At 48.3% G+C, this 22440-nt stretch overlaps 1 protein-coding gene across 1 annotated transcript in view; it reads left to right on the forward strand.

The window, feature by feature from the left end:
- The window catches only part of ANKMY1 (ankyrin repeat and MYND domain containing 1), a 674408-nt gene that overhangs the window by 346706 nt on the left and 305262 nt on the right, over positions 1 to 22440 (forward strand). The window contains exon 10 of the mRNA XM_069618246.1: positions 10014 to 10166. Coding sequence (XP_069474347.1) covers positions 10014 to 10166 — 153 coding nt within the window. The remainder of the gene's footprint in view (positions 1 to 10013; positions 10167 to 22440) is intronic.

Raw genomic sequence — 22440 nt, forward strand, 5'->3', positions numbered from 1 at the left:
CCCTCCTTTCCAGCTATTAGGAGAGGCAGTCTTTGGTCCCATTAAAGCTATCAGAATGGCGTTTCCTTGGCCAAAGACCAAAACAATTGGTATTTCTATAAGCTTTTCCTTGAGAAGGTGCTCCTTCTCATGCACAATCACTCAAAATAACAAAACAAAAGTCTTTTGCATAGAACTAAGCCATGAGAAAAAGAAAGTCTCTTTTTCCAATCCTAGAGAAAAGGGTATTTTCCAAAGCATCACTTACATTATATGATTTTGTTAAACTTGCTGATGACTGAAATGTTTGGTGTCTAGGCTTTTCTTAGGCAGTGATCATCATTCTCTTGCAACACTATCAGTAGATCTGGAACTAATGCTCCTGTGGGGATGGACCAGCCATGGAAAAGTGTTTGAACGTATCGGTAGACCTTGGATTACTACAGCTAGGGTTAATACTGTGATGGAGGCTGCGTTGGGGAGGTTGGTGCCTCTTTACTAGTCCCTGGGGAACTCCCTTCTCTCTCTGGCTTTAAAGATGGGCCTTCTGCCCCCCTGAATGTATTCCTCGCCAACTCAATATACGCTTGTGCCTATCTTAACGGCATTGGCTCAGACCCCTCCTTGATGGTCTGCCACAAGCTCCATACCGCCTCCTAACACTCTCATACCCACTGTAGGCTCAAGGTCTGAAGGTCCCCCTCTACCTTTCCTCGAGAATCCTTGCCAACCCTTGGCTTCTTTTGTTGCCACCTCTTCCTCAAGCCTTACTCCCAATTCTAGTTCCTCCACTCCTCCTTTCACCACCACCTTCTGTTCAGTTCATACTCCCTTCTCCAGCATGGGGTCTGGCATGGATTCACATGCTCATGAATATTCCCCGTCGTCAGGCTGGGAATCCTCGGTAAAGAAAAATCAGTATCAGTATCAGTTTCGTTTCTGATCTGGCTTTCGTAGTAGTAACCAATCACTGATCTCTGCGTCATACTAACCATAGCCAATGACTGCCATCTCCCTAAGCCCCGCCTCTGGCAGCCATCTTCAGATTTTTACAGCACGTTCAAGTGTTGGGATCCTCGTGCTATTGCTCTCGAGCTTTAGTGCGTTTTTGCGCTTTTCCATAGGAAAATTCTCTCTTTTTTCAGTCAAAAGAGCCTCAAGCTCCACCGTTTCTTTATTCGATCAACGGGGACCCGTGTCTGATTCTTCTACGTCCCTCAAGGGTGAAGATTTCGTCGAGCCACGCTTTTGGAGGACTCCAGAAGTTTCTCAAGCCCATCTCGGACATGGCCCAGGAGAAGGGAAGCTCGACGCCCGGAAGGCTGTTCAGGGTCTGCCCTGGATGCCAGCTTCAGAATGTCTTTAAGGAGGACGAACACTCCCTTTGCCTCTACTGCCTGCATGAGGACGAGACGCACGTGGAGAAGGACTGTGCGTTTTGCGGCAATATGTCAGAGCGGACCATGAAGGACCGCCATCTGCGTCTCGCCAACTGGCTGGAAGGGAAGAGCCCGTCAGGCGAGAAAAAGAAGAAGAAGTCCGAGCGGTCTTCTAAGACCTTTGAGGGTGCCCCGGCGATGGGGGCCCAACAGAAGGCCAAGCACCGCGAGTCCGCTGGCACCGGGAGCGCCGAACGGTCGGGCTCTACGGTTGCCAGGCAGGGCGCATCCTCCCCGGCGCCATCAACCACGAGCCAACGCTCTGGCTCGGGTAAGAGGAAGGCCGAGCACCCGGCGAAGCCCCTGGAGAGACCCCGGTCAAGCTCGAAGGCCCCATTGGAGGGGGAGCGAGGCGGTGACCCTCCCCCCAAGGAGAAGGCGGTGAGCGCACCTAAGGTGGTGAAAGCCTTGATCCACCCTGCCAAGGCCTCTATCGAGACAGTCGCAGCGGCCCTGGCCCAGAGTTGGAGGCTACACCAGTGGAGGCGACCTCGGGGCCCAGAGTCTCCCTGCCACCGCGGAGGGAGTCCTCTTTCAAGCCCATCGACAGGACCCCCGTGAAACCTCCGACGGAGAAGAAAAAGGGGGGGCAGGAGGTCGTCGTGGATTCGGCCTCAACCTCTGAAGAGGAGCTGCTCGAAGTCTTAAGCCACGGCATTGGCGTGGAAGAAGACCAGCCCGTCGGGAGGGACCCTGACGTAGGAGACGCCGAGAACGTCGAGGGTGCCGACGAGGCTCCTGACTGCCCGTCAGAATCCCCTCAACCAGTGCCGCAGGACAACTCTGTGGCCATTTTGTTAGCTATACAGTCCTTATGCTCGGAGACAAGGACGAGATTGCCGTTACCACCAACGGAGGAACCACTCCCGACGGGGGACCCGGAGCCAGGCCCTTCTGGGAGCCCTCCTCCTAAGAGTAGAAGGATTCATCCTCCACCTCCTTTTCAACCATCGCGCCCTGCTCAGCCCTCCTCCCCGTCCACGACCCGTGGGGATGATACGGGGACGGACACGGCCGCAACGGGCACAGACAACAAGGATTACGACGAGGATCTTCCGTCGTCACCTCCTCCCCGGGCTTCCCCGCCCGACGAGATTGGATCGTTTCATGCCATGATCGCCAGGGCATCCAAGCTTTTCCAGCTCTGCCCGGAAGAGAAGAAGGAAGGTTTCCTTTATCAACGGCGCGAGACCAAGAGGAAGACTGTCCTCGCTGTACCTCTACTAGACGATATCTGGGATGAGGGTCTCGCCCTCCTCAAGAACCCATCCACAACGCCTGCGAGAAGGGATCGGTACGAGAAGAAGTACCGGGTCCCGGACGCGGCCCCCTTGTGCCTTCGGGCACAGCCGACCCCGGACTCGGTCGTCCCCGCGGCGGCCAGGAAGAAAGCGGGGGGGGGGGGCTTCGGCCTCCACATCAACCTCCCCCCCGGACGGCGAGGGAAAGAAATTGGACACGATGGGACGCAGAGTCATCTCATCGGCAGCGACGACGATTAAGGCTGCCAACTCCTTGGCTAACGTAGCCCGCTACGACAGGGAGTTGTGGTACAAGATCGCCCCCCTGCTGGACTTCCTACCGGACGACAAGAGGGCGGAAGCCCTAGAGATCTTCCAGGAAGGAGAAGTGGCGTCGGACCACGCCATTACGATAGCGACGGACATCGCTGACACTGGGTTTCGCCAGTTGGGCAACGGCGTGTGCCTTAGACGGCGTGGATGGCTCAAGGCAACGGACTTCCGGCAGGACGTGCAGACCAGAGTTTTGGACATGCCGTTCGACGGGAGCAACCTGTTTGGGAAAACAGTGGACGATTCCCTACAAGCCATCAAGACGGACACGGAGACGGGCCGGGCTCTTGGTGTTCTCCAGCGACAGCTGCCCTTTCGGAGCGCCAGAGGCAAGCAGGGTGCCTCCAAAGGTTCTGGCGGCGGATATTCCACCTACCGTCAAACGGCCCGTTCGTCATCACAGGAAGCCTACAGGGGACGAGGCAAGTCGGGCGGACCCCGCCGTCATCGCCAGGGAGGACAAGGCGGCAAAGCCAACCGAAGCATCCCGGTGGGAGGCCGGCTGGCTAACTTCATCAGCGTGTGGGAGTCCATCTCCACCGACCGTTGGGTGCTGGACGCCCTGGCCCAGGGTCACGCGCTTGAGTTTCTAAAGAAGGGCCCGCGCGTCCCCCCGTGGCCAGGAAGGAACATCATGTCCCTCAGCTTCTCTTGGAGGTAAAGGCGATGCTCAAGAAAGGTGCCATCGAGCTCGTCCCAAAGAGGCTTCGGGGCTCCGTAGTTTACTCAAGATACTTCCTCGTGAAGAAGAAGACAGGAGGATGGCGTCCCATCCTGGACCTACGACGACTGAACAAATTCATCAAGGCACACAAGTTCCGCATGGTCACCCTCCAGCACGTCCTGGGTCAGCTGGAGGAGGGCGATTTCCTGTCGTCGTTGGATTTGGAGGATGCTTACTTCCATATCCCCATCCTAAAGGGACACCGAATGTTTCTCAGGTTCGTGGTCCAAGGGCGTCACTACCAGTTCAGAGCTCTTCCCTTCGGATTGAGGTTGGCACCCAGGGTGTTCACCAAGTGCCTCGCACCGCTGGCGGCGCGGCTGCGCCTGGAGGGGATCCACGTCTACCGCTACCTGGACGACTGGCTCATCCGAGCAAAGACAAGGGAGCTCGCCGCGGAGCACACGGCGAGGACCGTCCAACTACTCACGGACCTGGGATTCTCCATAAACTACGCCAAGTCCCATCTGGTGCCCGCGCAAGACGCACTGTTTCTGGGAGCGAAACTCGACACAGTGGCGCTTCTGGCCTCTCCGTCGGAGGAAAGGACGAGAGCCATCATGGGCAAGGTGCAGCGGATGCTGGTTGCGGACGCGGCCAGGGTGAGATCCATCAAATCCCTCCTTGGAATTATGTCTTCTTGCATTTATCTCATCCGCCTGTGCAGGCTTCGGATGCGCCCGTTACAGGAGTTCCTGGACGCTCGCTGGATCCAGACGACGGGCAGCTTTGAGGACAGGATCACACTCGACGAGAGCTTCCGACGAGCGAGCCGGTGGTGGGGCACCCGCACGCATCTGACTGAGGGCATGGACTTCCAGACCCCGGGCCACCAGAAGACAGTGACCACGGATGCCTCCCTGGAAGGGTGGGGAGCGCACACCGAAAATCTGCACGCGAGAGGCCTTTGGCTTCCGACGGTGAAGTCCCTCCATATGAACGTCCTGGAGCTCCGTGCAGTGTTTTGGGCCCTCAGGTCCTTTCTTCCGTCCCTCAAGGGCAAGGTGGTGAGGATCTTCAGCGACAACACCACCACCATGTTCTACATCAGGAAGCAGGGGGGCACCAGGTCCCCAGCCCTGTCCAAGGAGGCGCAGGATCTGTGGCATTGGGCCGTCGCCCAAGGGATGTTTCTGGTGCCTTTCATCTGGCAGGAAGAAAAAACACCATCGCCGACTCGCTCAGCAGAGAGCTGCGCTCGTGCCACAAGTGGGAACTACGACAGGATCTAGTGGACCGCCTCTTCCGACGGTGGGCACACCCCAGATCGATTTGTTCGCGACGGCGATGAACTCCAAGTGCCGGAGGTTCGCCAGCAGGTTTCCCCAGCCGAGGAGCATGGGCGATGCTTTCTCGTTCCCCTGGGAGGGCCTATTTCTATACGCGTTCCCCCCATTGCCGTTGCTGATCCGGCTCATCAACCAGCTCAAGAGGTCACGGTGCAGGATGATCCTCGTCGCACCTGCGTGGCCGAGGCAGATATGGTTCCCGGACCTTCTGGACTTGTCAGCGTCCCCGGCATTCAAGCTGCCAGTGGACGCGGATGTTCTCTCCAGGGAAGGAGGCGCCATCCTCCATCACGACCCGAAGTCGCTGAACTTGCAGGCCTGGCTCCTGCAGCGTTAGAGTTTGGAGGTTACGACATAGCGGCCGACTGCAGAGAGGTTCTTGCAAAGGCCAGGGCGTCCTCCACTCTTAAATGCTACAGACACAAATGGAAGAGGTTCTCTGTCTGGTGCCACGCACAGAAGATTAACCCTCTACGGATTACGACTCCTCGAGTCTGGACTGGCGCACGCTTCCATCAAGATTCATCTCGCTGCGATCTCCCGATACACCAGAACCACGGGACGGACGTCTTTGTGGTCTCATCGTCTGGTGAAAGAATTCATGAAGGGACTGTTCAGATCGTTCCCGCCGGTGAAGGCTCCGGCCCCGGCGTGGGAGCTCAACGTGGTGCTGACCAAGCTCATGGGACCTCCGTTCGAGCCTCTGCACTCAGCTCCGTTGAAGTTCTGGTCGTGGAAAACAGCGTTTCTTGTGGCCATCACCTCCGCACGACAGGTGGGAGAGATACAGGCCCTTTCCTGCAAGCCCCCGTACTTGACTTTTCACGACACGAGGGTAGTGCTCAGGACGCACCCCTCCTTCATGCCCAAGGTGCCGTCGGACTTTCACCTCAACGAACCCTTGGTGTTGCCTGTTTTCTTCCCGTCGCCTTTGTCGCCGGCTGAAAGGACTTTGCACTCGCTGGATGTGGCTAGAGCACTGAACTTCTACGTGGACCGCACAAGGAGTTTTCGGAAGACGTCACAACTTTTTGTGAACTTTGGACCTGTCAATCAGGGGAAGGCTCTCTCAAAGGCTTCCATTTCCAGATGGCTCTCCGGCTGTATCATGTACTGTCATCGGTTGGCCGTCCGAGAGCCCATTCCACCAGGCGATCGTAGCTACCACGGCGTTCCTACCTGGTGTGCCCCTGCTGGACATCTGCAGGGCTGCTACGTGGAGGTCGACGCACACCTTCACGAAATTCTACTGCGTCGACCGGGATTCCAGGGTGGAGTCCAGGGTCGGCCAAGCAGGGCTACGCAACCTGTTCGCCTAAGGTGAGCCTGGTGAGAAGGCAAGAGATGCTTAATGTTGAGTTGTTGTATTGCTTAATGTTGAGCCTGTTGCCACCTCCCGTGGTTGTGCATGTGTGTACTGCTATGTATTCTTTTATTCATGAGCATGTGAATCCATGCCAGACCCAATGCTGGAGAAGGAACAAGTTACTTACCTGTAACTGTTGTTCTCCAGCATGGGTCTGGCATGGATTCACATGCAAACCCTCCTGCCTACCCCTCTGCGGCTCTTCACTTGGTCATACTGCCACTTCACGTGCTACCAAATCTGACGATGGCTGCCAGAGGCGGGGCTTAGGGAGATGGCAGTCATTGGCTGTGGTCAGTATGACGCAGTATGACGCAGAGATCAGTGATTGGTTACTACTACGAAAGACAGATCAGAAACTAAACTGATACTGATTTTTCTTTACCGAGGATTCCCAGCCTGACGACGGGGAATATTCATGAGCATGTGAATCCATGCCAGACCCATGCTGGAGAACAACAGTTACAGGTAAGTAACTTGTTCCTTATTGCCAATTCCTTTGCTCCTCCTTTCACCATGACCACCTTCTCCTCAGGTCTTGCTCTGACCTTATCCCCCTCTGCTCATCCTTTCACCACCAACTCCTCCTTAGGGCTTGTGCTCTTCTCCTCCTGCTCCTCTATTCAATCTGCCTCCTTCAACATCTCCAGTTTCTCTTTCCGCAACCATTGCTAAACTTGCACCTTTCCTTTCTCCAAACTGGCCAAACTTGCTAGGAGGGTTTGCACCGGGGTGATTCACTTTACTGGTTTGGGAGTGGCTGAGGTCAAATGTATGCATTACTACAGGTGTCATTAATTGGGAAGCACGGGTTTGCTTGTCCTCTGCACCATGACTCAAGTCCACCATATTGGATTTCCCATGTCTCATGTGTATCCTTGGGAGCGGCAAGGCTCTGTTCTAGACATATGAGTCTGGCAGCGCTCTGACAGAAGCTTTTCTGTTTAGTCGGTTGTGTGTTGTAATGCTGGTATACAGGTATATACCACTTGGGTAAAATCATGCTTTGCTTGCATAAAACGGCAATTATTCTTCAACCAGGGGACCAGCAGTAAAGGGCCCATGCAGTATTATTTTATGAAAAAAAACTGCCTTGAGTAAATTAATTGGCGACTTGTACACAGATTGTAGTTTGCGTGTCACTGTTTTGTTTGTATTTTTATCTGCTGAAAATGTGATTATTAAGGGGAAGTGTAGGGGGTGCCTTGCAACCATGTAGATACCTGGTAGGTAGAGACATATTTCCTTTACAAACCTCAGTAAAATGTTTAACCCGCTATATTGAAGTCTAGCTGTAACTTGCTCTGTACAGTTGTATTTCAGATTATGGGTGTATTTCCCTCTCGGACCAAAAAGGATTTACAAAATGGGGAAGAGGTTGAGGTGATTCAGTTGGTTTACTGGCAGAGGCGCACATTGATAAGTTGATGCAGGAAACAGTCAACACACTGCATAAGGCTGTCAACACAATTGGCGCCGGGTGAAGACAAAGCTTGTCACAGACATCCCATGAAGATGGATCACCTTACCACAGAACACATGTCTGGGCTGTGACAAAGTTGGTTAGTACAGTCAGATAAGTCTGTTTTGCAGAGAGATGCAAGTCTGCTAGTTCTTCTGACAAGAGGATCCGAGGACCCTGATTGTTTTCCACTTGTGAGGAACCATGAGAATCAGAATAGAGTTACCATGGATACATCATACTGATACCGGGCAGATAAGGTGGTGACCCTCAATGGAAGTTGCAAAAGTGCAGGATGCTCACTGAATAATTCTAAGATGGTAGTGCACATATTTTCTGACCTCGGCTAGCAAAGAAGCTTGGTGGTCCACTTACCAGTACAGGGCAGCTTAGGAATATGTAGTTCACAGGGGATGTACCCAATGACAAGCCACTCTCACGTCAACTGCACATCTGATTTGAGTTAGTCAATTATCTGATTTCACCTTAATCCTGTGATGTTATAAAAGGGAAACTTGATGAAGTGGAGATGATGTGTTTGTTTTTGCAGTGTAGAAAAGCAGGTGCAGATTAGAGTGTGGTGGTGCAGCGAGGTGTGAAGGGGAGGCACAATATCAGAGAGTAGGAGAAACAGAGAGAAAGCAGAGAGGGCATGGGTAGGGGAGAGGGTACAGAGAGGAGGTGGAGAAGAGGAGAGGGTGAGAGGAGCTGGAGGAGAGAAGAAAGATCATCAGAAAGGAGACAAGACGGAACAGAGACGTGGAGAATAGAGTCCACCAGAGAGCAGATGGAGGAGAGGGTGAGAGAGTAGGGGGCAGGAGGTGGAAAGGAGAAGAAGGAAGAAGGAAGTAGAGCAAGTGAATACTGAGAATGGAGATGGGGAGGCAGAGGAGAAAACGGCAAGTGGGACACCCCTAAGGCCTCCAGCCCTGAAAAGGTTCCTAGCTTGATGGAAAAGGTGTCCAGGAACCTAGCTTAGGACTGCTTGGGGAGGAAGGCCCAATGACACCTGAAGAGGAGATTTGGCAAACCTTGGGGTCTAACCATCAGCTGAATTTCCCAGCCCAATTGTGCCAGGGTCCCTGCAGCTTTCATGTGGGACTACCTGCTAGTGGAGTCTAGGAGGAACAATGCCAGATCTTCATAACTTCAGTAATAGCAAAGAAAGACACAGCGAAGGCCAAGGAATAATTGCAGGACCATCAATCACAGGGACTGTGATTGACTGTTTATCCACCAGGAAAGCACCCCTGAACAAGCTAGAAGGAAGGGGTACAGAGTTTATGCTCCTAAGGGAGTTTGGGCGGACATAAATGAACCCTAGCATGACTAGTTGTGACTCAAATAAACCTCACTGTGAACGTTGACATGCTCTCAATCTTATGCTGATCCTTCTGCCATGACAGTGCATACACTGGTGGACAGTAGCAACTGGAAAGGCCCGCAAACGAGGTGCACCTTGCCCTCATCTTCAGAGTTGGAAGTGGGCTCTCAAACCAACCCTTACACTGTAGCACACTCACTATTGCTGTCACTCTGGCCCATGAAGGACCACTTTGCTGCAGCTGTTATCCATGCAAATTAATCACAGTGGTAGAGCATGAATGCCTGCACATCCGGGGAGAATTTATACCTGCCAATTGTACCAATACTAGAACCCACAGTGCAATGTGTAGCCTCTTCCCAGGGAAAGCACCACATATCAAGGGTCTTAAGAGAATAATGACAACACATACCCATTTCCTCTCTCCCTTAGCACTTTTGATATTGTGCATGCTTACAGCTAGAGTACCTCCCGGCCTCCACCCTCTACAAAGTATACGTACCTGCCCAGTGCTCCAGCATCCATCTAGGCATATACAGAGGGTGCTGCACTGCTTCCAGTCCATTTGCCTGACGTAGAAATGGCTCCCCAGTTGTCTACGAATAGATAACTAAATGATACACTGCCCTGAGCCTACCTCCACTTGTGAAAAGCCAATCTGCAATAGTCTAATGAAGCAGTAGACCCAGGACTGCACTCTCTGGTTCAGGAAGCACCAATGTGACCTCAGTGGATGCAGAAGCTGGAGCGCCTTCTGGTCAGACCTTAAAATGTTGATACTTCATGTATGTTTAATGCATTTGTTTCAATGGCTACTAAATTAATATTCTATATGCTTTTGTCTTTGTTGAAACAGTGTGACAATGCAAATGCCATTGCTGGTTTTCCTCTGAAAGGTAACAATGCGCCAGAAGTCTTCTGTAATTACTATTTGAAACCCAACATTATCGCAGAAGAAGGTGGACGAACTCCATTACACGTGGTATCTGAGAGAGAGGACTGTCACAAGGTAAGAGTATGTATTATGATAGTTCTGAAAGAGTGCCTAGAAAGGGAGAGAATTACCTATGGTAGCTCCTCTTTTTATTTCCTTGTCTCTCCCATAATTTAGCGTACTTCATGTTTTTCTCCTTTTATAAATACAGTGTTTTTTAGGAAGCACACGCTCTGTTCCACCCCATATTTGAAATGTGGCAGACAAACCTTTGCCTTTAGTGCTTTGGTCCTCAACGACATTATCCTGATTCTATACTATACAAGGGACTTTTGACTAGGTTGGTTCTGGCCCACAATTTTAACTTAGTCTCTCGCCAATGAACATGCACTGTGGGACACAAGAAGATAGCAGTGAAACTGGTAAGGACATTTCCTACACTGTGCAAGAAATATTTTTTCCGGTTAATTCTCTTAGGGGCCTAATAAGACACATCGAGACTCTGGGTCCATCACAGTGGTGATTACTTATAAGGTTATTCCTGGTGGTCTAAGTCAGTATATCTACATAGGTTTCCCCCGTAAATAACAACTTGCTGTCCCTTAGAGTGACTCAAAAGTATCCCTAGGGGGCGCTGGTGGAACGCCTACCTGGGATGGGGGACATACAAGAGGCTGACCCTATCCTCCCTCACTACTTTCCTGTGTTGCTAAAAGTAAGTGCACACTCTTGGGAGGTCGAATATAAGTTTTATTTGTTTCGCCTCCAAAGCTGTGTGTCTTATAGATTCCTAGTCTTAGACCACCAGGAATAACCTTATAAGCAATCAGTTCTGTCTAAATTGTGTTATAAGTATCAGGGTAAAGACAGAATGGAATCACCCATAGACTTCAAACTGTATACATATCCATCACAGTGGTAACAGTGCCACCAGAGGCAACTTCACTGTCCCCACTATAAGGTTTAAACAAAAGACTGGTGTAGAGCCTCTCGGCGGGCCATAATCTGCTGGAGTTGTCATTAATACCTCACTTGACCAGCACATTCTTCCCCATTACAAAGGGGTTGGTACATCAGATGTGCACAATGACAAGCAGAAGAACAAACCAGACGAAACGCCTGGTGGTACCGAAAGGATTATGAGCAAAATTCAAAGGAAACCCAAAAGTCATTAAATATTAAAGTGGTTAAATCTTCCGCTTTACCAGACACTATTGAAAGGATGGCATTCTCGTCTTCAACTTTGCATGCAAACTTTGCTTCAGCGCCATACCCTATTGAGGCTGCTAAATCACGTTGAAAACTTCTTCTGAAGCATTAATGTGAATCCTTCCAGGGCAACCTAAATAGTCTATGGCTAATTCAAAATTAAACTTTTCAGATGGGATATTTACTCCTGTATCAAAATCTAATGTAGAAATCGTATCTGAGCCTACTATCCCTGACATTGATTCTAGGAGCTTTGAAACATTGAGCAATTCAAGTTTATCTACATCTTCAATAACATTTCATAATTCAGTACATGCAGCCATTTCTACAGCTGATTCTTTAATGATGTCCTCATTTCCGGTTGTTCTGAGTCATGCACAAACATTTACTGTGACATCAGTAGTTTTCAATGTTACCATTGACATGTGGATTGTATTAATGTCTTCAAGCATTGGGAATGACTCTGACTTGCACTCTCATATACCAAGGCAGCAGTCTTTGATTCTAGAGAATCAACATCTTGAGACATTTTTTATCGTTTCATACCTTTATTTTGGAATCACACCACAGGTTCCATTAAAAACAATAAAAAAATAACAATATTGCATCTAAAATCGTTGGCACACAGGATAAAATTCATACAGCTCAACTACGAATATCCAGATCGCACTCAAAAAGATTTCATTCGATGCTTCCTGGTAAACAGTGCACACCCCAAGAAAGACAGAAGTGCTCGCCCAACACGGGGTGACTCCACCCACAGCAAATAGGTCAATGCAGGTCAGTGCTAAACAGACCCCATCTCCTGTGACAATGGTTTGAGTATTTGCCTTCTCAATGTTTTGTATGCCGGGCAAAGGAATCGAAGATGGGACAGATCCTCCTGTGACGTATTACACAGAGAGTATGATTGGCCAAGTCTCTAGACCATGCTGCCACCACGGCTCATAAAAAGACAGTCAAAATGTGCCCTTGTTATGAGTATTCGCTGAGAAGGGGTCTGGGCCCATAGCAGGTAAATCTGCATGCTAGGTGCCATGATTACTACAAGCCTCCTAGTCTGGGGTTTCAGAAACTCATAGGGCTCTCTCTTCTCCCCAATATACAAATGGACCCTCAATGACATGGTTCGAATTTCAACAACAGTTAAAATAACAGATACAAATAAGCTGCTTTAACTTCTGCAAGTTTTGCCTTGACATATCTCAACCAAGGAATTCTCCTGTTTGGATCTTTAATAATCAGATATCAGATTAACTCCTGGTTCAGAGCTGCCTTGGCATTGCCCCAGAGTCTAAGCCAAAGAAGAACAGGCTGTGCTGAGATTGTGTCACTAATGAATTTGCAGCTTTGTTCCAAATGTACACCAAAGTTGGTGGCCGAACCAGGAAGACCCAAAAATTGTTCTCCACCACTTGGATAGAGTTAACATTGCTCCATGCCAAACCTGGCGACCAAGACTGCTTTTCCGTTATATGTCTTTAGCACCAAATTGATTGGTTTGGCCTTAAACATACCCCTGGACCTGATTAACCCACCCATCACCTACTTAAATGTTGTAGTTTGTTTATTCACGTGAGGCTCAGGACTAAAGATGGAGGAAAACCTGAACCTCAGAGAATCAAAACTATGCACCCTGGGAATGTGTACACCCTTACAGAACTTTGCCTTAAGCTTTAAAGTACCCTCCCCCTTGTAACAGGCCATTACAGCTGATTTATGAGCATTGATCAAGATCCAAGGGATCCATAAAGGAGGTTTAGTCATGGATAAGCCTTTGCAATGCTCTGAGGGTATGCGTCATTAGGACTGCATCGTCCACCAAGAGCGGCAGAGGCAGGCTACCCAACCTAGGGGCATCTGATGTGGAGGTGTTTATGACTGTATGGCCACTTATTTGGTAGAGTTTGTAAGTATGACACATCCTTATCCTCTTTCGGTCACTACGTTTCCTCAGACCCCCATTCAATAGTGAATCTAACAGGTATGAATACATCTGTGTTTTCTTTGAATAATTAACTGCCTAAGGAAACAAAACTAATTAGCCAGATATTCCTGACCCTAATCCTTTTCTAGACCAGGCACAGGGCTGGTTCAAAAGAACAAGAAGTAAGATGTAAGCAATGCAGTCCTTTCATGTCTGTTTTAATAGATCGGCTAGGATCTAATAAAGCATGTCAAGGGCATTTTAGAGCAATCTTGAATTTCTATAAGTTCTGCAGTAGCAAAAAGCCAAGAGAGAACTGTTATTGATATTAAAAATGAGTTAATTAGCATTCATAACACAACAGATTTGTCAGAAGCTTAATTCCTGTACTCAGTCTAATACATCACTTGAAATTAAATGCAAAATGCCCAGACTGCAAGGACACTCTCTAGATAAATTAAATTTCGTTTAGAAAAATGTTGAAAAGTCTCTTTTACCGACCCTAATCTCTTGAAAAATTGTCAACATAGGATAAAGTCGAGAAGTTCCTACATAACATAGGGAAGATAGCCAACTCCAGTAGTTCTTTTAACATGTGTCAATGTAATCCTCATGCTTTTGTGACAGATACCCATTTAAATTCAGGATCTAGGTTCCTTCATTAAAGAGCTTTCTTCTGACAAACAAGAAATCGTTTCTTCTTGTTTACGGGAGGCCAACCCACTAGCTGTAGCTCTGTCAAGCTCAACTCAAAATCATGTTAACATAGCCACAATGGCAATGTGAATTGGAACAGAAGTTCAAGAGCGTCTTCTTACAGGCCTCTGCATGAAAACAAGAGATTCAGTATAAGTATGGAGACCTTGACTTGGAAATGACAAAACATTTTAACAGAAACAGACGATTTGCTAGGACCATTAACGAAACAATCCTCTCCAGCAATCTCTAACGTTTCAAATTATTATCTTTTAGAAAGCAAAGGAATGATAAAGTCCTTTGGAGAATGTTGTGGGTTCATTTATATAAAGAGGAAACAAGAGCAGAAATCATCTAATCCTCGCAAAGGATCAGCACCATACTGTGAAGGTGTGTCTTCCGCTTTCACATTAGAAGACTCAAAAAAGCAGTCTGAATAACCTGCCTCTTTTGTGAACTAACATCATTCAGCAGTGTGAGGAACGATATCTTTTCCTTTTACCTGGAAAGACCTAACTCAGGATTTCTGTACTCCCTCAGTGGTGTCTCATTGGTTTTGTCTTTCCATATCTCTGTAACTTCGTCGACCCTTCCCTGACATCAACCTGCAGAGACGTACATAGCAGAAGTAACATCACACACCTGATGACATCATAGAAGTGACATCCCAGGATCTTTGACACCAGCTATATTGTGGAAAGTGACATCAGGGAAGTGACATCACATGCTCTTTGACTCCAGCTTGATCACGAAAAGTGTTGTCGCATTACTGTTAACCCACAGGAGGTGATGGCACTCATGAAACAAAATACACCCAGTGTCTGTTTAATAAACTAACAAACATGCTATTAAAGCACACACAAGGCTGTTTAGTTATTATCCAGATATTTACCAAGATGCTGCCTTGATATGCCTCAGACGCAAGCATCAGAGTTATAATGATGATGGAACACTACCTACAAATGATATGAAATGATATGGCATTTATATCGCGCCTATACACAAGTGTTTCAAGGCGCGATGAGGCAAGGGAGGGGAAACAGAGGGAAGACAGAGACATTGATCCTACTATGCCAGGTGACATTTAGATCGTGCAAGTGCAGGGGAGGGAGGAAGGGGAAAAGTTCAGGGGGAAAAGGGAAGGGGCAGTACAGTACATGAATGCCAGTTTGGTTTCCCAGTGCCAATTACTGTTATCTCAAGCTAGGTATTTCCTCCTTTGGTTGGTATAGTCATCATATCCTAACTTAAGTCTCACAATGGCCAGGTGCCCGTGCTCCCATTATATTCCAAGCACAGCCTCATATGCATAGACATTGGGTATCATTACAAATCAGGCGGTCCGGAAATAACGGTGGCGGTAAACCCGCCGCCACCGTTGTTTCCGGACCGCCTGATCCCGACTCCTGCAGGCGGGAGGTGATGTTCCCGCCAGGTTTGACCTGACGGGTTTAATACCGCACGCCTGCAGGTGGACGAGGAAACACCGGCAACATTACGAGATGCTGCCGGTGTTTCCATGATCCCCATTCCCATTGAGTCCCATAGGACTCAATGGGAATGGGGATTAACACCATTCCGCCTCCGTGATTCCTGGTAAACCGGGGTTGTAATGCCCCGGTAATTCCGGGAATCATGGAGGCGGAATGGTAATACGAGTCCGGCGGCAACCAGGCGGTTTTACCGCCGGACTCGTAATGAGGCCCATTGTGTTATGGTAGGTATAGCCTCAGACGCCAGACGTAGGGCCTGATCACGACTTGGCCATTACCACCGGCGGTATTACCGCCGGCGGTAATAGCCCTACCGCCGAACTCCCCGGCGCAAATAGCGCCGGATCACGAGTTTGGCAGTAAAGTAATTCCCCATTCCCCATTGAGCCCATTCGGGAATGCCCCATTCCCCATTGGGCTCAATGGGGAATTTTCACGCTCTTACCGCCGGCGGATTTCCCGCCGGCGGTAATAGCGCAAATTTTCGGCGGATTTCCCCCCAGCTCAGAGCTGGGGCGAAATCCGCCGAAGCCCTGATTCGGCGGACCCTTAAATCCGGCAGTATTGGCACTACCGCCAAATTTAAGGGTTACCGCCTAAGTCGTGATCAGATATGCAAGCTACAACCTCACATGCACAGTGCTGTGATCATTTGCCATGTACAGCCTAAAAACCAGAAGCACTGTCATCTTATACCAAGTATAAGCTCTTATACCAAATGTGAAAAATCGCCTCACTTGTCCAGGTGCTGGCTTGGATCCTGTGCTAACCTCATATAATAACTTTAATGAGAACTTAATGAGAAAACATACAGTTGGAGAAAGCAGAGACACATGTTGATGTCATACAGTATGAAATAAAAAGATATGCACTCGTTTTCCTTCAACGATGTATATATGAACTTTATGGCTGACCAAAGAGGCATAGATCAGAAGCTATGGGGCTGATTAATAGTTTGGTGTTTTAATAGCCAGAAAAGTCAGTCCAGTAAATATCAATACTGCATGTTCTAAAGAAAGTCGTACAAAACAATTAGGCCTTCATCTCCATAATTTTGGTAGCAGTAATTACCAGATGCAAAAAACACAAACAAATCGCATATGGACAAACCGGAAATGTGTCACTGCATCCAGTAATACCAGCACAGGTAGCGAAAAACACTGTGTATGTTGAAGTAAACACCTCAGAGGTCAGCCAGCAGAGGAGTTGAATCCATCGTATATCACAGCCAGGGAAAACCATCAATCAAAAATGACCAGTAGCCACCAGGCAGAGGACCCAAAATGAAAACGAGGTCCTGATGGAAGTCAAAGGAAAACAAAGTTCTCTAAGTAGGAGCTATCTGTATTGGCTGAGCAAGTGGCCAAGGAGGCAGCTTGGATTGTTCGCCACCTGATGCCTAAAACAGCCACAGCTAACCATGCACAGGTATGTGACAGGATGCGAGACAATGTAACGGATGTGTCGGCTCACCTCAGCACAACAAGAGATATTAAAAAATCGAGGTGATGACCTGATCAGGCTGGCCTGCAAAATCATTTCTGAACACAGGGAGAAGTGCATGGAAACTCGTGGAGGAACTGTTCCAAACCCTTTAATGCACCTGTGGGATGAAAACAAAGTAACATTAGTAGTCCTCACTAGCGTTACAGGAAGTGGTGATGCTAAAATCAGGCCAGGCAGCAAGTTTTCTGGCGGTGAGGACCCTATCTATGGGCGTAATTATAGGGGGGGACAGGGGTTTTTGTCCCCCCTCTAACTTCTCTGACATGCCTTTTTGTCCCCACATCTTTTGGAGTGAGGGCAGGGGGGCCGCAATCATCAATTATGTAATTGGACAGCGAGAGCCCGGCTAAGGTGCCCAGCAAGACTTGTGCTGTCTCATTACATAATGCTTGGCAGCCGCGCTGCAACACATTCAGAGCCGGGATGCCCTGCATGGCTCAGTCCCTCACCCTGGCTGGCCTGACTCAAAATCAGCAGCCAGGGTGTTGAACTGGGTGTTGCAAGGACTGGCGCCTGTGCTGCCACGCTTGCAGCAGCACCTCCAGGGGCGACGCTCAGAGAATCATCTTCCGCTTTGTGTTCGTGCGACACACAGACAGGAACTAGGAAGCTCATTCAGCTTGCTGGTTTCTGTCTGGGGGTGCGTGAATGCGAAGAGGTTAGGTTGGTGTAACATGAGACGTGGCCCGGGTGATGTTTGAAAGCAGAGCAGAGGTACTTTTTATTATAATTTGTTTTCATTATAATTTTTAATTGCGTTTGTGTATGTTTGTTGGGGGGCTGGACTGCGGGCTGACCCTAGTGAGGGCAAGTGTCGCATTTGGACAATGTGAGCAGAGCTCACAGTACACATTAAGGCCTTAGGTATGAAGACACACTAACAATAACAAATGATGCTTTCTCTGTGGCAAGCCACAGCTCTGCAACACCTCTAAAATTAGTCTTGCCACTTTTCAGATGCTACTAAAGCACCACCATCCTAATTTCCAAATGAAGTTGGCGGAAGGTGCACCCTCCCCAAGTAGAGTGGAATGAGTCAAGCTGAGAAAACCTGTGACCCAAAACTGTCGTACTCAGCAAATTCTGTGAAATGAATTTGAGTGCTATATGCCTTCCAAACATGGTGAACTTTTGTTATGCAGCTTTTGCTCTGGGTGCGCAGAGCCCTGTATAACTTTTCCCCCTGCCGCCAAAAATAATTTTCACCAAACTGGCAAAAAGTATTTTGACTTTTGCAGACACATTTTCAGGACTGTTTGGTGCAAATTAGTAAATGGGTGTCATGGTTCAGTTTACAGGCCACCAAAAACTGCTTCACTTACCAAACTAAGCAGGGGTGTATCCAGCATTGCAAGAGTGTGGGGGGCAGGGGGGAACAACAAAATGCAGTGTGTGGAATTCTACATGGTCTCATTGGTGCCCCCAAACCGCCCACACCTGCCCCAATCTACTTTTTTGGTAACATTAGCGGAAGATGGCATTGTAACTCATAACAACAACAATAAACTGCAGGTTCATTCCAGGTGCAGGAAATTCATCTATTAGAGGTCTGTCCAAGCCCTCTGAGGCAAAATGCATGCAAACCTCCTAATTATTATATGGATTGCACCAACAGAAGTGACTTCATAGAAAAAGACATTGCAAGGTGCATCATCAGTCTTTGATATTGGAGGCACCATGGAAGTGACTTTAAATTAAGTTGCCATAAATAAGCCAAGTGACAAATAACTTTGTGGTGCAAAATATCTAAATTATACTATAGCTCTATGTGGAGCAACTCTATAGTCATTAGCCTTTTCCATTATAATACCATGCTACATTAACATAAGCTTTGAAGTGAATCAGAGTCACTTTCAGAGCTGCAGATAAGGCACAATGTGATTAAATTATTTGCTCACGATCACACACTTGGTTAAATGGTGGAACTGGGATTTGGACAATTTAAGCGACCGCACACATCTTTCCACGTTTAGTTGATATAGATATTTATTAAGGTTTTGCCTTACATTTCATGTGTTTAAATAATTATTTATAGTAATGCCTTGGAAGCAAACCACATTACATAATAACTAGCCTTTCATAGTAAACTAACCACACACTATATACATTGTCATACAAATATGTTGAGCAATGGGAGTATGGCTTTAGGTTTATTCTACCCATTCTGCATGCAAAGTCACAATAGCATTGTGTAGATTAATGTTAGCCTAACAAATCCCCCTTGGGTTTTTAAGCCATAGTCATTATTTCATAAAGCATGTAACATTATGCATCCTTCTCACTTCTGATCACTCACTCTCACTCACATTTCTAAAGGGACAAAAGTCCCTGCTAATAGTACCCCTCTTGATACAGAGCAACGTGAGGATCCTCTGCTGCCTGGAGCTCCTTGGTACATTGCCCTGGCAGCGGGACACCCCTACCATTCGGAACGGGTAAGGTGTACTGCTGCCAGGACAATGAGCGTGCTGAGCAGGAATTGCTTAGCACACATTGTCCTGCCAGTGGGACACCTTTGCCGTTGAGTGCCCTCTTTGATGTGCCGAACGGGAGAGGTGTCCCAATGGTAAATGGCCTGGTCTGGCACTTAAAAGAGCTACGGGGGGGCAGCTTGCCCCCCCCTCCCCGCCGCTCCTGGCTTGTGACTCCACTGCTTGGAGCCATTTGAACACATGAAAACATACCTTAATTTTAATCAGTCAGAATCTTGTAGAAAACATCTATCAGCACATACACATATAAGGTGCTGTGCAGAACCCAAGTTTGGAGTTATGTGGCATTTAAAAATGGATACCAAGTCTACTTGGTCACCCACTGCACTGCATTAACGCTGGCTTCTGCCTTTGAATGAAAGGAAAAATCAAGAGAATTGCTGACATTCCAGTGTATCTGTTCCTTTTGGCCATGGCGTTATAGTTTAGCTAGGTCAAGTCAACTTAGCCCAAAATTTCAGGGATCAGGGGGTGATAAAGTCTGGTCTGCTCAATGGATGGTGCGCCACTGTTTCCATGTGTTATTGTATATGTACATTAAATGTTGTGTTCACACAGTGTATGTCAATGGAGGTACTGGGTGCATTTGTGTGTGAGTGAGAGTGTATGCAAGCATATGTGTGTTGACTTTTGTTTCTGAATGAATGATAAATAATGCATTGTTCGTATGTTCTATTGGAATGAAGTTTGTGAATGTTGTGTTACTGTGTGCATGGCAGGCCGGGTGAAGATGTGTGGGGGCCCAATTGAATTTTAAAGATAGGCCACCAGTTTTTTTAAAGTTATACCAGAGCGTCAGGAATGGATTCTTGTGGTGTAGTAGTCTAGTGTTATCCTTCACGGATTTAGGTTGTTTGACTGAGGTACAAAATCATGACGAAAATGGACCGTAGTCATTTTCACTGCCAATACGTTTTTACCTCAGTACAAAAAACCAAACCCATGTCCTCCAAATTGCAAATACACCCACAAACCCCCCTACTTATCTTTTCTCCATCTGCTGCCTCTCTTATACCCTGCAGCGTCAGATCCATCCATCGAACGTGGGTCATATCTAATGCTGCAGGGTCCCTTTTTCTTCTTTTGTTTTGTTGGGTACCCTGCCACCAATGCCGAGGAACCAAGAGACACCCCTGCAACCGCCAAAGCCAACAATACTGAACATGGGGAGCGGTGGACGCCCCCGCAACCCCAGCTCTTCATGTTCGGTATCTTCGGCTTTGAACTAACGGTGGTGACCGAATTCAGTCAAACCTACCATTCAACCAAATATTTTCAAACAAATTGCCTGAAACGATCCCTAAGAGCCACCGTCTGTCCTCCCTCCACCCCACCCCGGTGCCCCCCCCAACATTTTCAGCAAAGTTACTCCACTGACCCTATCTACATACTGTTATCAATGCCATGAGAAGGGATGTACAGACCAAGAAGCCAGTGGTGAAATGCTCCTGTAGTGCAAATTTGAAGGATACCCTGCCAACATGAAGACTGCATAGCAGGACTGCAATGACCTTAGCACACATTTAGGCCACAAATATATATGTCGTACTCCATGTAAACCAACCAAAACATAAATCAAGTTCGTCAATATAGCACTTATAAGGGCTGCATAAACCTTACTTATCCAAAAGCAGGAACCCATTTCCCTAGCCACCATATATTGCACCACCAGACACTGCTATCCATTATTGTGGCCACATACGGGAGGCTACATGTCACACCCAGGGATGTGCCCAGTGCCGAAAATATACCTTGGCTAACATGCACGGGTAGCAGATGTGGACCCCAGAACAGTCAGGAAAGTAGTTGAAACTACCGTTTATATCATAGCTGCAAACATATGTCGAAGGACTAACCCATGTCACTCGTGTATCCGCAAAAGACACCACCAGTGATGGGGAGAGCCTAGCTTGATCAAGATGAGGTAAGACCACAGCTCCATCCGCAAACACCAGTGTCCCAAGTACAGCAAGCACCACTGCAACCTCTGCACCCATCAGACAAAAGGCCACTAAAATGGATGCACCCACTCTTGCCCCCAAAAGGAAATAATAGAATCCAGTGACCCATGGGCTGACAGTACAGGTCACTCATCCAGAACAGGCAGACAAGCCAACCAAGCCCTCCAAGCCTGCACACACGGGCCCAGCTGAAGAGCCAACCACGTCATCCCATCAGTTGGCGACACGCTATGTGCATATGGGTGTTGGCCAGGATGTCCTTCAGCCCATTCCTCCCTTCAAACTGTATCCAGCCAATGACATGACTATTAATGACAAAGCCACCTCAATTAGCACACCTACCAGTGAAGGATTAACTACCAATGATGGAGTTATAGGTGTTACAGTTGTATGGTCCCCTGATTCCCTGCCCCATGATGACATTCATACTCACACATGTGAGAGAGAGTAGGCAGCAGGACACATGGCATTACATAATGCTTCCGGTGGGGGAGGCCCAGACATACTAGATGACGACAGAGAGGGCAAACCCCTGCTCATTATCACTCACCTCCGTGAGATGGAGACAAGAGCACACAATCAGGAGGACCTAGCCAACCAAGGACTGCAGGACATAGGTCATGCCATCACAGAGCATACAATAAATGTTGGGTGTCATTTATTGTGATTCTGTAGAAGAGTTGACAGCCGGGTGGGTGCGATTACATTTCAGAGACCGGGAATGAGGGACGGTACAGACAGCACCACCAATGGCTTCCAACTCATGTCTGCCATATTGGAGGGAATGGAGCTCTCCCTGGTCCTCATGCACTCCTTGTTGGCCACCAATCTACCAACCTCCATCACATTGAACATCACTAATGAGTCTGTTATTGGCAGCCCTCAACGATGATCAATCACTCACTCATCCTCCTCCTGGCCTACAAGGGAAAGGTAAGAGACAACACAATCACTAATTACTTCATTTTACTTTAGCCACATCACTTATTGGTTGTGGGTGCGCGAAGGGCTGTTTGGGGAGTTGGATGGAGTGAAGGGATGTATAAGGGGTGTTTGGGGTGGGTG

This window comes from Ambystoma mexicanum, chromosome 10, assembly GCF_040938575.1.
Source record: "Ambystoma mexicanum isolate Mex_15411 chromosome 10, UKY_AmexF1_1, whole genome shotgun sequence".
NCBI lineage: Eukaryota > Metazoa > Chordata > Amphibia > Caudata > Ambystomatidae > Ambystoma > Ambystoma mexicanum.